This window comes from Marmota marmota, unplaced genomic scaffold, assembly GCF_001458135.2.
Source record: "Marmota marmota marmota unplaced genomic scaffold, marMar, whole genome shotgun sequence".
Taxonomy (NCBI): domain Eukaryota; kingdom Metazoa; phylum Chordata; class Mammalia; order Rodentia; family Sciuridae; genus Marmota; species Marmota marmota.
The window spans coordinates 15,849,612-15,862,859 of record NW_026000101.1 but is presented as its reverse complement, the minus strand read 5'-3'; the positions used below and the strand labels follow the sequence as shown (position 1 = coordinate 15,862,859).

The window sequence follows — 13,248 nt, the reverse complement described above, 5'->3', positions numbered from 1 at the left end:
CTTGGGTACCTACTGTGTGCCAGGCAAGAGTCAAAGCACCTTATACACAGGAACGTGTTCATCCTCGCAGCAGCCCTGGGCAGCAGGATTTTGCTATTCCCATCATACAGATCAGAAAACCACAGCCCAGAATTCTTACATGACTCACCTGAGATTGCACAGCTAGAAAGAGGCAGGCACAAGTCCAGTTATGAGTGGAAGGGCCAAACTCTTTTGCTTTGCCTTCTGGGGATGGAGCCCAAGAACTTGGCTCATGCTAAGCAAGTGCTCAACCACTGAGCTATACCCCAGCCCCAGACTCAATCTTCACACGGACAGTGAACATCCTGGCTACCTTGGGCCTTCCAAGAAGGCAGTTGCTTGGCACCTACCCAGCATCTTCCAGCCTAAGCCTCTGGCCTCCTTGACTCATCCCCTGTCTAGAAAATCAAAATGCCGCCTGTGAAGGGTTCCACCCCTCCCTGAAGCTGGCACCAAGCAGGGCTGCCTGGCTTAGGAGAGGGATAAATCCCAGACTTCTGAACACTTGACCCCACTCACAGGCACTCCCCACCCCATTTTTTTTTTTGTTCTCTTTGAGAACAATGTACAATTATGTCTCATCACAGCCAAAACTGCGGCCCCAGCAGTCTCCCCCTGACCTGTTTCAGGACCTCATAACCTCATTAAAGTAAATGGCCAGTCATGTCTAAAAGCACCAAGAAGCCATTCTTCCCCTCACCCCAGTTACCCTCACCTGTCACAATGGGGTAGGACTGTGGGCCCGGCACGCTGCTCCCGATGTCTGCGGGGGTGGGGCTGGTCAAGTTGGCCTTCATGTCGTCCAGTCCTCCGGCCAGTGAGGCCATGGCTGAATACTCGGTGGTCTGAAAGAGGAAGCAGAGACACCTTAGCACCCCCGTTCTGAAGCCCCCTAATCAGATGCCACCGCCATGTTCTGGGCTGAGCCACTCAGCTGGGCTAGTCCATGCTTGTGCTGAGGCCCACAGGGGCTCATGATTCCTCTGGCGTTGAAAGGATGGATTCGGCTCGACAGAAGGAGAGTTGTCCAGAAGTAACAACGGTCCCCAGGTGAAGAGGGGAGCGGGGGTCAGGGCAACTTCTCAAGAAGTTAGACCCTGTGGCCTGCAGGTTCCCCTGGCCCAGACCTAAATAGCCAGAGACATCTGTCCCCCTCAATGCCAATAAGGAGATATCAGTAACCAAAGCCAGGTATAAATAGCAGTCAGAACAGTGTGTCTGATTTCTGTGCTCTCTATTCCACAGGATAGAACTGTAAAAACAAGGGTTTAAAAGAAACTGGGAGCTCATCCGGGCTAGACCCTCTTTCACAGACAGGTAAACTGAGGCCCAAGGGGCGAAGGGCTTCGTGCATGTTAGAACAGGCAGAATCTCAGCTCAGGGGATGAGTTACCATAAACTGTTACCATAAATCCCATACATCAAGCTCTCTGAGTCAGTTTGGCAAATGGTTTTAAATTCTAGAAGCATGTAATCACCTGGATGCTGGAAACCCTGGGGTGCACAGTCCCACTCATCAAGTCCATGCCAACCCCGTGCAGTGGCCATGCTCCTTTCTTTAGGCCATTTCATGAAATTGGAGCTTGCCAAGAGTCATTTCTTTGCCATCCAAGTTGTGTCAGAATGGCCTCCAGAGGAAGCAGGGAAGATACCAAACTGCATCTTCCCATTCAAGGAAGATCAAATTACAAGCATGAGCCACGCATCCCTTCCTCTCACCAAACCCCACGCCTATTTTTGGTTAAAGAAAGCATTTGCAAACACTTAAGCCAAAGACTTTGGCTATGCCTGCCAAGCTTTGGTGTAGGGAGCTTCCCAGGACCTTGGCATTACCATGGGGGACACATCCTTGTGTGTCCAAGGTTATGTCCTTGGCACACAGGGACAGAGAAGCAAGCAGTTTTCTGTAAGGGGTTGCAGGCCCCCCGGGATAGGATGATAAGGACTAAGCCACCAGAGGGAAACCAAAGCAGACACTGGGCAAGGGGCAGGCGGAAGGGATTCAGGTCAGGCATGATCCTGGCACTTTTCTCTGTAAATCAGTTAGAAAGCACTTCCCAGGCAGCTTCAATGCCAACCAGGGTTGATGGCAGCCATGTGTCCAGAAGGTGCTGCAGGCCCCGGAGCCCTGAGATGATGCTTCCTGAGGACAGCTGATCCAGAATGCCCTGGGCTCATCCATCATCTTCCAGCAGAGGCTGATTCCAAAAACACGTAGAGAAGAGCCCAGGCCCAAAGTGAGCCCAGGGACTTCTAAGGGAGAAGAACAAGGCCAGAGGGCGGGTCTACCTACATCAGGAATCACTATGAAGCTGCAGTAATTAAGACAGTGCAGTATTGGCACATAGACAGATAAATAGACCAATGAAACAGAACCGAGGCCAGAAACTGATCTGTGCACATATGGAACCTTGATCTATGAGAGAGGAGACGTACAAATCAGAGGGAAAGGATGGACTCTTTAATAAACAGTGTGGGGTAACTGGTTATCCATTCAGAAACAAGGAGAAAAAAGAAATTGGATCTTTACACCAGACACAAAAATCAATCCCAGGTGGATTAGAGACCTAAATGCAAAAAGAAAGGCATCTAATGTGGCCAGCTCTAGGTCCAGCCAAAAGTCCTTGGGCACAAGCCTGTCCTTCATAGAAGAGGGACTGAGGACCTTTTTTGTCCCCAGCTGCTCATATAGGGCTCCTCCTCCAGCAGCCTTTCCTGACTACAATTACTTGGGAGGCACGAGTCCCACTCTACCTGCTGGCCCTGCCCATTGGCACCGGAGACAGCAACCTCACCAGTACATCAGTAGCTTATCAGCCACTTACTCTATCTACACCAGAAGCGTTACCTGTGTCCTCCCATCTCATCCTCACACTTGCCCCATGAAATAGCCTACGTTGTCCCCATTTTACTGATGGAGAAATTGAGACTCTTATAAGAAGGAAGTGACTTGCCTGAGGTCACACAGTTTCTAGGTCCCAGAGCCAGGATTCGACCTGGGTCCATCAAACTCCATAGTCTTGACAATGACCCTAATGATTTTACTACTATTGGTCCTGACTCATTAAGAGATAGTGAAGATCAATATGGTGGTCCCACCTATTTTTTTAAGGGAAAAGAAAATTGAATAGAACAGAAAATATCCAAGGCTCTCAGACGCAGAAAAGGCAAGACCTGGTTTATGAATCTTTGTTGCACATATCAGTGGCTGTATGTGTGTTAGATGGAGATAAAACTCCATTTCTTGCTCTAAGTTACGGCCAGCGGTGTTGGAAAAACACTGCCTTCATTGCATGCAGCAGGGAGCCGTTGGGGAAAGGTCACTGTCTAGACTTGGTTCCTGTAGGATGGAACTTGGTCATGGCATTAGCCTCCTAATTTGCTAACAATGAATTTGGAAGTGAAGCTCACCGGAAGCAGCTCCTTTAGTGCACTGCAAAGATGGAGGTCAAAACACCTCTGCAAGGCTCTCAGGTGGCATCTTCTAGAGTTTCTGGGTCCCTGAGGATGGGTTCCCAGATACCCTGCTGAAGGCCTGAGCATAGTGGATTTGTGCTCCTTCCAGTATTCAACCCTCTTGTGTTCTACATGGGCTGTGAGACCAGACCTGTTCTTGGACAAATCCCAAGAGAAAAGACACATGGCCCCCAGAAATTCCAGCCAAGAAAAATAAACGCACAGAGCCATTCTCACGGGGCAGGGAGTGGTCACGAAAGGTCTTGGGGCAGGCTGTTTTTACCCTGGGATGAGCAATCCCTAACCAGGCTGAGAACAACTAGAAGAAGGCTCCGAGGTGATGGGACAGGAGTGACCCACAGACAGGACACATGCACTAGCTGGAGAGGGCGGAAGTATAAAGGGTCAAAGTGGAAAGGTAGACAACTGGGATCTGGCCGCAAGGAGTGCACATGAACACGTGGATGCGCAGTGAGTGAGTGCTCCCTCAGAGCCGGGCGGCACCCCAGCCTCAAGTCAGCGCACCTGCGCCCTCCCCACCCATCCCAGGTCTGCTCCCTTCCCAGCCTCCAGCCTCCCCTCTCTGGTATGATCTTCAAGGGAAAGTCTGCTTCCCCCAAAGACGCGGCACCAACGCCATGGAGAACCGCAGAAGGGACCATCTACCCCACCTCAGAGTGTCTTTACTTTCCAGATGGAAATTGCTATTTGATTTTGCTTTAGTCAATAAGTTCAGTATCCAAGTTCATCCAGTCACTCCAGCGGCTGGGTTTGGATCATCTCTTCAAGACAGGACATCTTCAACTGTGCGACACACACCTGGGGAGGTCCAAAAACTCCAGACTCAACCACCACCAGCTCCCAGCAGGTAAAGCAAACCTCCCTAAGAGCTGTGGCTTGGGGGACTTGGAATGAGGCCTCAGATGCCCCTTGTCATTGTCCTCCCACTTCACCACCTGGCCAGTCCTGCCTGAAGCCCAGCCCCTCCTCATTGATGGGATTCTACAGCTCTGCACCTGCATGAGCCAGGGGATGCTGTCATTTCATTTTGCCCAATTATTCCCCAAATCCTCATCACTGTCTAACCCTTGGAGCTGCCAGTGATTTTTTTTTTAAAGGCAACTGCATCTTTCCAATGTCGGGAGCTCCCCAGAGCATTACTGCACCAGAGGCTTCTCAGGCACGCCAGGACCTGTCCTGCCTCAGCCTGGAAACCCACCTCAGTCACTGAGAGAACTCTTATACTGTCTGCAAAACCCAGCACAAATGTCACCTCCTCCAAGACATTCCTGGCCCTATAGCCCTAAAAATAAGTAACTACCCTCTCACTCTGCTTCCACACTTGGTGATATTTTCCAGAAAGACCTCCTTTATCATACTTCCCATCACACATAATGGCTGTTTGTCTGTCTCCCTCCAGGTTGCCTTGAGAACATGGAACATACTGGTCCCAATGTGTTTGTTGAATGAATGACCCAGTAGCACTATATAAGTCACAGCTCTCAAGAATTAATTGGAAGGTATTTGGACAATAGTTCTGAGTGATATGCCAACATCTTCTGCCCCCCTCTCACCTCTACCCCTCATCAAGTCAAGTGACTGGAAAACAATGTCCCTGTCCAAAATTAGACTCTGGGGAAGTGTCTTCTCTGGTATGTGATGGAATATTAGGCATTCAACATTTGTTATGAAAAGAAAAGGACCATACAAAGATTATGTTCTTTTTGTTTTGTTTTGTATTTTGGTACCAGGGATTGAACGAAGGGGTACTTAACCACTGAGCCACATTCAGCCCTTTTTCATTTTTCATTTTGAGATAGGGTCTCACTAAGTTGCTGAGGCCAGCTTTGAACTTGTCATCCTCCTGCCTCAGTCTCCCGAGCCACTGGGATTACAGGCATGCGCCACTGCACCTGACCAAAGGATGTGTTTTAAAACCTCTGCAGACACTGCCCACTAGAATATTCAGATTCTTCATCAATCACTTCTGCATTTCAGTACCAGAAAAAAAGGGGGGTTTTTCCCCTTGATGAATTGTTAATTTGCTTCTGACTGAACAACAAGAACTTTAGAAACCACTGCATATCCCTTTTTGCTTTGCTGCCAGGAAACTCTGTCAAATTCAACCACCATGATCATATCACTGCTGACTCCTGGTACAGTGATCTTCCTCTTTACATAATTTCTGAACTTCTTTTCACACTTAACTCATTTAAATACACGTAATAGCTTATTTTGCAGGCCACCTCAAGGCCTTTGGGAAAGTGGAAGCTGGGTGAGACCGAATGATAGAAAAAGAAAGATGGGCAAGAAGGAAGAAAGAGAAAAAAATAGAGAAGAGAGTAGAGAAGGCGTTGTGGGTGCCTCTTCTCCTGCTAACAGTAGCAATCTACTTGCATTCCTCATAGCTACTTGGGAAGCCACGGGCTGGCCAATGTGGGGCAGAGAAATGCATAGTCACCCTGCAAAAGGTGTCAGTATGCCTATACCCTTGGGAGCATTGTCCCATCCCACCCACCACCACCCCAGCAACTAACAGTTACAGGCAGTAGCTGTATCCCACAGTAGCTGTGTCCTAGTGCTCTGAGTCCTTGGGGCTCTTTCTTAGGATATCATCTTGGGGCTTCTGCTCTCTTCTCATTAGGGACCCCTGTGGCTGTCCTTGCTCCTGACTCAGGAAGAGAAATGAACTGAGGTCAGCAATTCACAGACCACCCCTTTCAATGCTACCAATTGGGATACAACTTCTTCTGCCTACCACCACAGAGTCCAATAAGGCCTCAAGGTCAAGGTCAAGATCACCAGCCCCCTCATAGATACCATGTTCCAGTTAATGGAAAGCTTTATTCTCTCGAACATCAGTCAAGAGGATACTCAGGGTCTCTTTCCCAATGTGAAAAAATGGAGATGGGATGGACTTCCTTAGTTAACTTTTATTCATGTCATGTATAATCTATACCCAGCATTAGAAAGAACACTGGGATAGGAGTGGTCACAGCCAGGGCTTAGCCCCTTTCTCACCTGTGTGAAGCAAGCAAGGCCAGCTCCAGTGAGAAAGCCACACAGGGAAGAAAGAGTAAAATGGTATTTTAATCCTAATTCCTAGCTGCCTCCTCCTATGAGTGGGAGCTCGGAGAATCTCAGTGCTGTTTGCAAACTATGCAACGTGAGATGTTCAAGAATCCTCACAAAGGACTTGGGAGGCACGTGCCCCAGGAAAGTGCACACTGGGCATCATTTGGGTCCCTAGGAAATTACCTGGAAAAGGGCTGCCTGGGGCTGCACCAAGTATTGTCCCATCAGCACGGGGCACCACTGCCACAGCATGGAGGAGAGAAGAAACAGACACGTGAGAAGGAGGACCACAGAAGGAGTGCATGGCATCGGGACCGGCATCGGGACAGTGGGGCCATCGACTCAGATGGCCTCCTGGCCTGGAGGCCTCCGCATCACCTGCTGGGCTCCTCCAGACACAACGCCCAGCCGTGGGTGGCCCTTAGGAACCTGTCCAGAGCCAGGCCAACCACTCCCATCCTGAGGACCAGACACCAGCCCCCTGCACACCTACCCAGAGGAGGTAGAGGCTGGAGTAAGGTGGAGGGTCCTCAGGCCTGGGGACCAAGATTGAGGAAGCAGAAGGATCTGCCCCCAGGCCCCTCCCCTCACTGCTTCCCACCTGCGTGGGGACTTCCATTCAATGATCTGTAAGTCCCTTCTACTGCTGATCCTCTTTGCCACTATCAATGGCCATATAAGGTGTGGATTCCATCTTCAACAAATGAAATGAAAGGTAAGAGAGTCAGAGGGGAGTCCATAGGTTAAAGGAGACTGGACACATCAATCTGTTACAACATGGACCCCGATTCAGGCAAACAGACTGTAAAAACCATCACGACATAAAATGGAACAATTGGAAATGTGAATACTGATGGAGTATTTTATGACATTAAGGGATCTGCTAACTTTTTAGGTGTGATAATGATATTGCAATTATTTATTTATTTATTTATTTATTGTTGGTACTGGGGATTGAATCCAGGAGTGCTTAACCCCTGGGCCACATTCCCGGCCCTTTAAAAAAAAAAAAATATATATATATATATATATATATATATATATATAATTTTTTTTTTGAGACAGGATCTTGCTAAGTTGCTTAGGGCCTTGCAAAGTTGCTGAGGTTGGCTTTGTACTTGCAATCCTCTTACCTCAGCCTCCCAAGCCACTGGGATTACAGGTGTGCCCCACTGTACCCAGCAACAATTATGTATTTTAAATGGTCTTGTCTTTTAAAAATTCATTCCAAAATATTTACAGATGAAGTGACACAATGTCTGGAGTTTGCTTCAAAATACAGTGCAATTAACATAATGTGGTGTAGCTATGCAACGGAATTCTAATCAAAAGTGCAAAGGATACACATCACAACGTCAATGGGCCTCAACATGGATGGGCCTCAGAAACACTCTGATAAGTGAAAGAAGCCAGGTAGCAATGACATCCACTTATATGGACGGTCCAGACATGGCCAATCTCCAGATATAGAGAGTAGAGCAATGGCGGGTAGAATCTGGGGGTGGCAGCAGGGATTAACTTATAAACTAGAACAAAATATCTTTCTAGCGAGAAGGAACTGTTCTAACCCTGGACTGTGGTGATAGTTGCACAACGCCTTAAATTTACTAAAAGCCACTGACTTGCACACTAACAATGAGTGAATATTATGGTATAAAATTATACTTCAATAAATTCATTCAAAAGTAAAGTGGAGTACAGAGAGATCTGGGGTATGGGTGAAACAAGACTGGAGTTGGTAACTGTTGCATCCGGGTGAGGGGATTAGACTAGTATTTCATCTCCTTTCAGAGTTTCCATAATTAAAGTAAAAAAAAAGAAAAAAAAAAAAACCCAGCCAGCCCATGTTTGACTCGCGGCCGCTCTTGCTGGCACTCATAGGTGGTCCACAAATACTTGTGGGATAATGAGAGAATCCAAGAGGTCAAGGTCAGCCAGGAGTTTGCTCTTGACCTTCTCTTCCTTGTGCCCCTGCCCTGCTCCTCCAGCGCCAGGCCCCCTGCATCTTCAGGGACTCCAAAGTTTCAAACACAGCACGCGTCAGATTCTTGTCTGCCTAGCACTTTCCAGTTGGCAACGTCCTTGCAGGTACCTGACGTCCTTGGGAATCCTGGGGTGGGAGCAGATGCAGAAACAGAGCTCAGAGAGGGGAGCCCAGGTGTGCAGATGCCAAGCTCAGCGCCAGTCCCCAGCCCCAGAGGCAGAGCTAGAATCAGAGATGACTACACCACAGGCCCTAAGGGTAAAGCTCACACACTTTCAGTGGGACGTCCTCCTTCAGGGAAGCAGGCTAGCCGCAGACCCAACTCTACTGCTCCTGCTAGGCGGAGGCCAGAAGGAGCCATGGTCCACATTTTTAACCCTGGATATACAAACACTACACCTGGAAAAGTACGTGAGGGAGTAGCCCTGTCTTGATCACAGGATTAGATGGGTTGACAGGGAGCCTGGAGACCCGGCTCTGCCTAGGTCTCCGGGGCAACCTGGATAGACCCCTCCCCGCCCAGGCCTCAGTGACTCCACTTGACATTAACTCATGGCTCAGAACTGCCAGGGCCCTCTTGACTCCGACACCTCACTAAAGTCAGAGTAGGGTCCCCACCCTGAGCACTGGGCTCTCTTTGGCGCAGCCTCAGTCCAGGATTAGGCTTCACCCTGTGGGTTGGTGAAGGTTTTGCTCTCTATCCCAAGCCCCCAAATCCAGAGATCTGGCAGCCATCAGGGGAGGCAGGGAGCCCACTAAGGCAAGCAGGACGGAGGTCAAGTCTGACTCTGCCAAGTTCGTGGTAGGTGATAGTAGGCAGGCTCCTTCCTGTTCTAGGTTCCTTTTCTCATTTGTAACCTGGGGACATACAATCGTCCTCAAAAGGTCAAGAGAAGGCAAATAGGGAGTGAATGTCAAGTCTGGAGGGCAGGGCTTTTTCTTTCCATTTTTTGAGTTCCCAGGGCCAGATAGATTAAAAGAAAGAAAGAAAGAAAAAGAAAAAAAAAGAAAGGCACTTTTAAAAAGTCCACTGCAAAGGATGACAGGAGGGAGCCTTGTGATGGCACTGCTTTGAGTCCTGAGTCTATCACTGTCAACAGTCCAATTGTACTACTGAGTACAGTTTCACCAGATTATGTCATTGGGGGACACGGGGCAAAGGGTACATGGGATCTCTTTGTATGTTGTCTTACAACTACATGTGAATCTACAATTATCTCAGAATAAAAAGTTATATTTATTTTTTAAAAAGTGACAAAGTACCCAAAATCCTGGCTACTCTGGAGGTTAAGGCAGAAAGATCACCCATTCATTCAAGGCCAGCCTGGGCAATCTAGCGAGACCCTGTCTCAAAATAAAATAAAAATAAAAAGAGCTAGGGATGTAGCCCAGCCGTGGTAGAGAGCCCCTGAGTTCAATCCCCAGTCCCAAAAAATAAAAAAGTAACAAAGCAAAAACACAGATTTAGCATGGAAGGATGATGACTATCTCTTGCAAAAGTACTCCATCATCCTCAAAGCATTACTGTTCACATTAACAAAGGGGAAGAATTGCCAAGGGTTCTGAAAGGCCTCGCTCTGTCAGGAAGTCCTCCATGATTTCCTCTCCTCTGTTTTCCTAAAACAACTGAGTTTGCAGATGTCTACTAATCTGTCACTCTACATTGCATACTGTTTAGGGTCCCCTAAAGAGTGTGAGCTTTATAAGGAGAAGCTGTGTTTCCCTCATCCTTGTGACAGCAATGCCTGCTTCGATCAATGCCTGTGGAACTAAGTGACTGGGACAGGTACTATGGCCTGGTATCAGAGGTGCTTCCTGGGATCACCGAGAGGATAGACGATGTCAAGGTGTTTTTACTCATCCGCAAGTACCCTGGGCATGGATGAGTCATGTTCTCTATTCTTTTGGTTCTCCAGACCTGTGACCAGGCTTGAATCAAAAGGGTTTGCAGTAGAATCGAGGGGTCTCCAGGAAGAGATGTGCAAAGTTTAAATGACTCATCTCCCCAACACCTGTTCTGTGTACGGCCTGCAGGTCCCCTTGTAGCATACCCCAGAAGGTTCCCCAACAGTGTGGGAAAGCAGGAGAAGCCTTCAGGGAGGGAAGTGGAGTCAAATACTGTGGTTTCTGTTGAGGAGAAACTTTTCCAGCAATGACTAATCAGGAGGCCATTTTCTTGCCCTGGCCTCTTATAAAAATTTGGTAAGCCTCAAATCTCAGGGACCCAAAGGAGTTCAGGGATCATACAGGCTAATCTTTACCTGATGCTTAAAACCCACCAAATGTGTGTCGCTATGATGGGGAGCTCATTGCTTCTCGAAACAGCTACTCTATCTCTATTTCTATCTCTATCTCTCCCCTCAGGCCAAAGGCCACCTCTCTGTCTCTTCTGCTCCTTGTCAGAACAAACTTTGTAAAGGGGGTGCTCTCTGCAAAGACCCCCTGGGGAAGGAGTACCTTCTTTGTCACTGAAGATTCCCAGAAACCTCCAAAAAAAGAAGGCTGGGGCAGGCCTTCGTGATGAATTCAGACTCTTCCATCTGCAATTTGGAAGACTCCAACAGCCCTCAAATAAACCTTCTCACACCTTAATCACAATGAAAAAGCTTGCATTCACTGGATGTGTCCTAAATTCTGGGGACAGTCCTAGGTACATAAATTTATTTAATCTTTTTATATATTTTTAGTTGTAGATGAACACAATACCTTTTTATATTTTTAAATTTATTTTTATGTGATGCTGAAGATCAAATGCAGTGTTTCATACGTGTGAGGCAAGCGCTCCACCACTGAGCCACAACCCCAGCCCACTATTCATTTAATCTTGACAACAACCCTATGGGGTGTTACTAACTCACATTTACAGACAATGAAAATGAGGCACAAAGAATCAAAATAATGTGAATGTGTTCAAATAACTCCCCAGCAGTATGACCCCAAAGTCCAAGGTCATGGATGGCACTCTGAACCACCTCTCTCTGCCACTATGACTTGCCCCATCAAGTTAGAAGGTGAGAACACTGAGGTTTAGAGATAGGTCACTGAGGTTTGGGTAAGTCACAAAGCAGGGTGAAGCTCAAGTTCTGCCAAAGTCTGAGCTCTTTGTCTTGATTCTAAATTGTCTCCTAAGTGATAGAGCCCAGAGGGGGACCCCAGTTGCTGTACCAGGTGCATCTTCCCACATCTTAATCTTCAGATAACCTGCCTGTTCCTAACTCTGAATCCTTGCTTAAAGTCATTCCCCATGCCCACCCTGATGAGTACTCTCTCCCTCTCTTGGTCCCTATCTTATCTATCCATTAATTAGATCCTGGCTCAAGAACCAATATTCTAGAAAAAGCTTCCAGATTGGTTCAGCCATGGATGGTGTTGATTTTTATCCTTTATTCTTCTCATTTTATGCAGAGAGCTCCTATATGATAAACTCAGAGGACAGCCATCCCCAGATTGAATGCCAGCATTAACATTAGTGGGAAACAATAAAGAAATAAAGGGTGACATGTGGCATTGTTCGCACCATTGGAAAAATCAAGCTTCTGACTCATGGCTTGGTTCAAGCCCTCTCTGTTCTTTACCGAAGGTGACATTCTGGCTTTTAGAAAGATGAGAAATTAAAAGGAAGTCAATGCTAGTCTCAGGTTTTAGCTCTTCTGGGTACGCCCGGATTTTAGAGAATGTTCATAAAAGAGAGAAAACTAGCAAGTGGAAACAGTTCACTGCTTATATGCCTTTTAATCAAGGTTAACTTTGTTTAAGAACCTCTGCTTTTCATTATGGAAATGTGTTTGCATTTTGCAGTGTTAATTCCATGAAGCTTGCACTTCAGACCAGGAAACAAAGCATGATAATCATTTTTTTGTGCTAATACCTATAATTTACCTAAACAAGCAAGCCATTTGCCTTGAGACTATACATGTAAACAAACACACTTCTCCTGAAGGCTCTATTTGAGTTTGATTTTTAACTATTCATTTTTCTCCCTCCTATACACTCATATATTAATTCAGCCTCCTGATTTTATTTCCTTCACCTCTCTCCCACAAATAAAACCTCAAACAACATAAAACTGATGGCTAGAAAAGGCTTTACACACAAACAAAAGCCATCAAGCCAAAGGCAACCGAGATGCTCACATCTCCCTGTCCAACCATCTCCGTCGTGTGTGCTGGACCAACAAAACAGCCTCCCTCTGCCCAACTGTCCTGGAAAAACCCCAAAGTATCTCATTTTCACTTCCAGGAGGGGAAGAGGTTTGAGCCCCCAAATAAAAGACAAATTCAGTGAAACAAGAAGCTGGGAAAATCCAGGCAGGCTTCTCCTTGCCACCCCGTGTCAAGCTCACAAAGAGAAAAATCGTACCATCCGACATGGTTGGGAGAGTTTAATCCAAAGCAGTGCTAATTAATATCCCTGGCTTTCCAGAAGCCAGTGCCACATACAGCTGCGAGGGCAACAAGCCTGTTCTCCCTTCAATTTTATGGGAAGAACATTTTCATTACAGAGCCTCCTCCCAGGCCCTCCTCTCTCAGCCAGACTAGCCTCGAGAAGGAAGCCGGGATGATCCATCTATCAGGGCTCCTTCTCCCCCCATTAATTTTATTATTTATATCCCATTTTAAAAGTTTATTGGTGCAACTCCCTGTGCACCTGGCCAGAGTCCTTCTGACAACAAGCAGGGGCACCTTCCTGAATCCCCATGTCAGGGGGAGTTT

At 47.2% G+C, this 13,248-nt stretch overlaps 1 protein-coding gene across 4 annotated transcripts in view; it reads right to left on the bottom strand.

Moving 5' to 3' along the window:
- The window catches only part of Pax5 (paired box 5), a 193,244-nt gene that overhangs the window by 86,733 nt on the left and 93,263 nt on the right, over positions 1-13,248 (bottom strand). For all 4 annotated transcript variants that reach the window (XM_048783361.1, XM_048783364.1, XM_048783362.1 and 1 more), the window contains one exon: positions 737-866. In XM_048783361.1, coding sequence (XP_048639318.1) covers positions 737-866 — 130 coding nt within the window. The remainder of the gene's footprint in view (positions 1-736; positions 867-13,248) is intronic.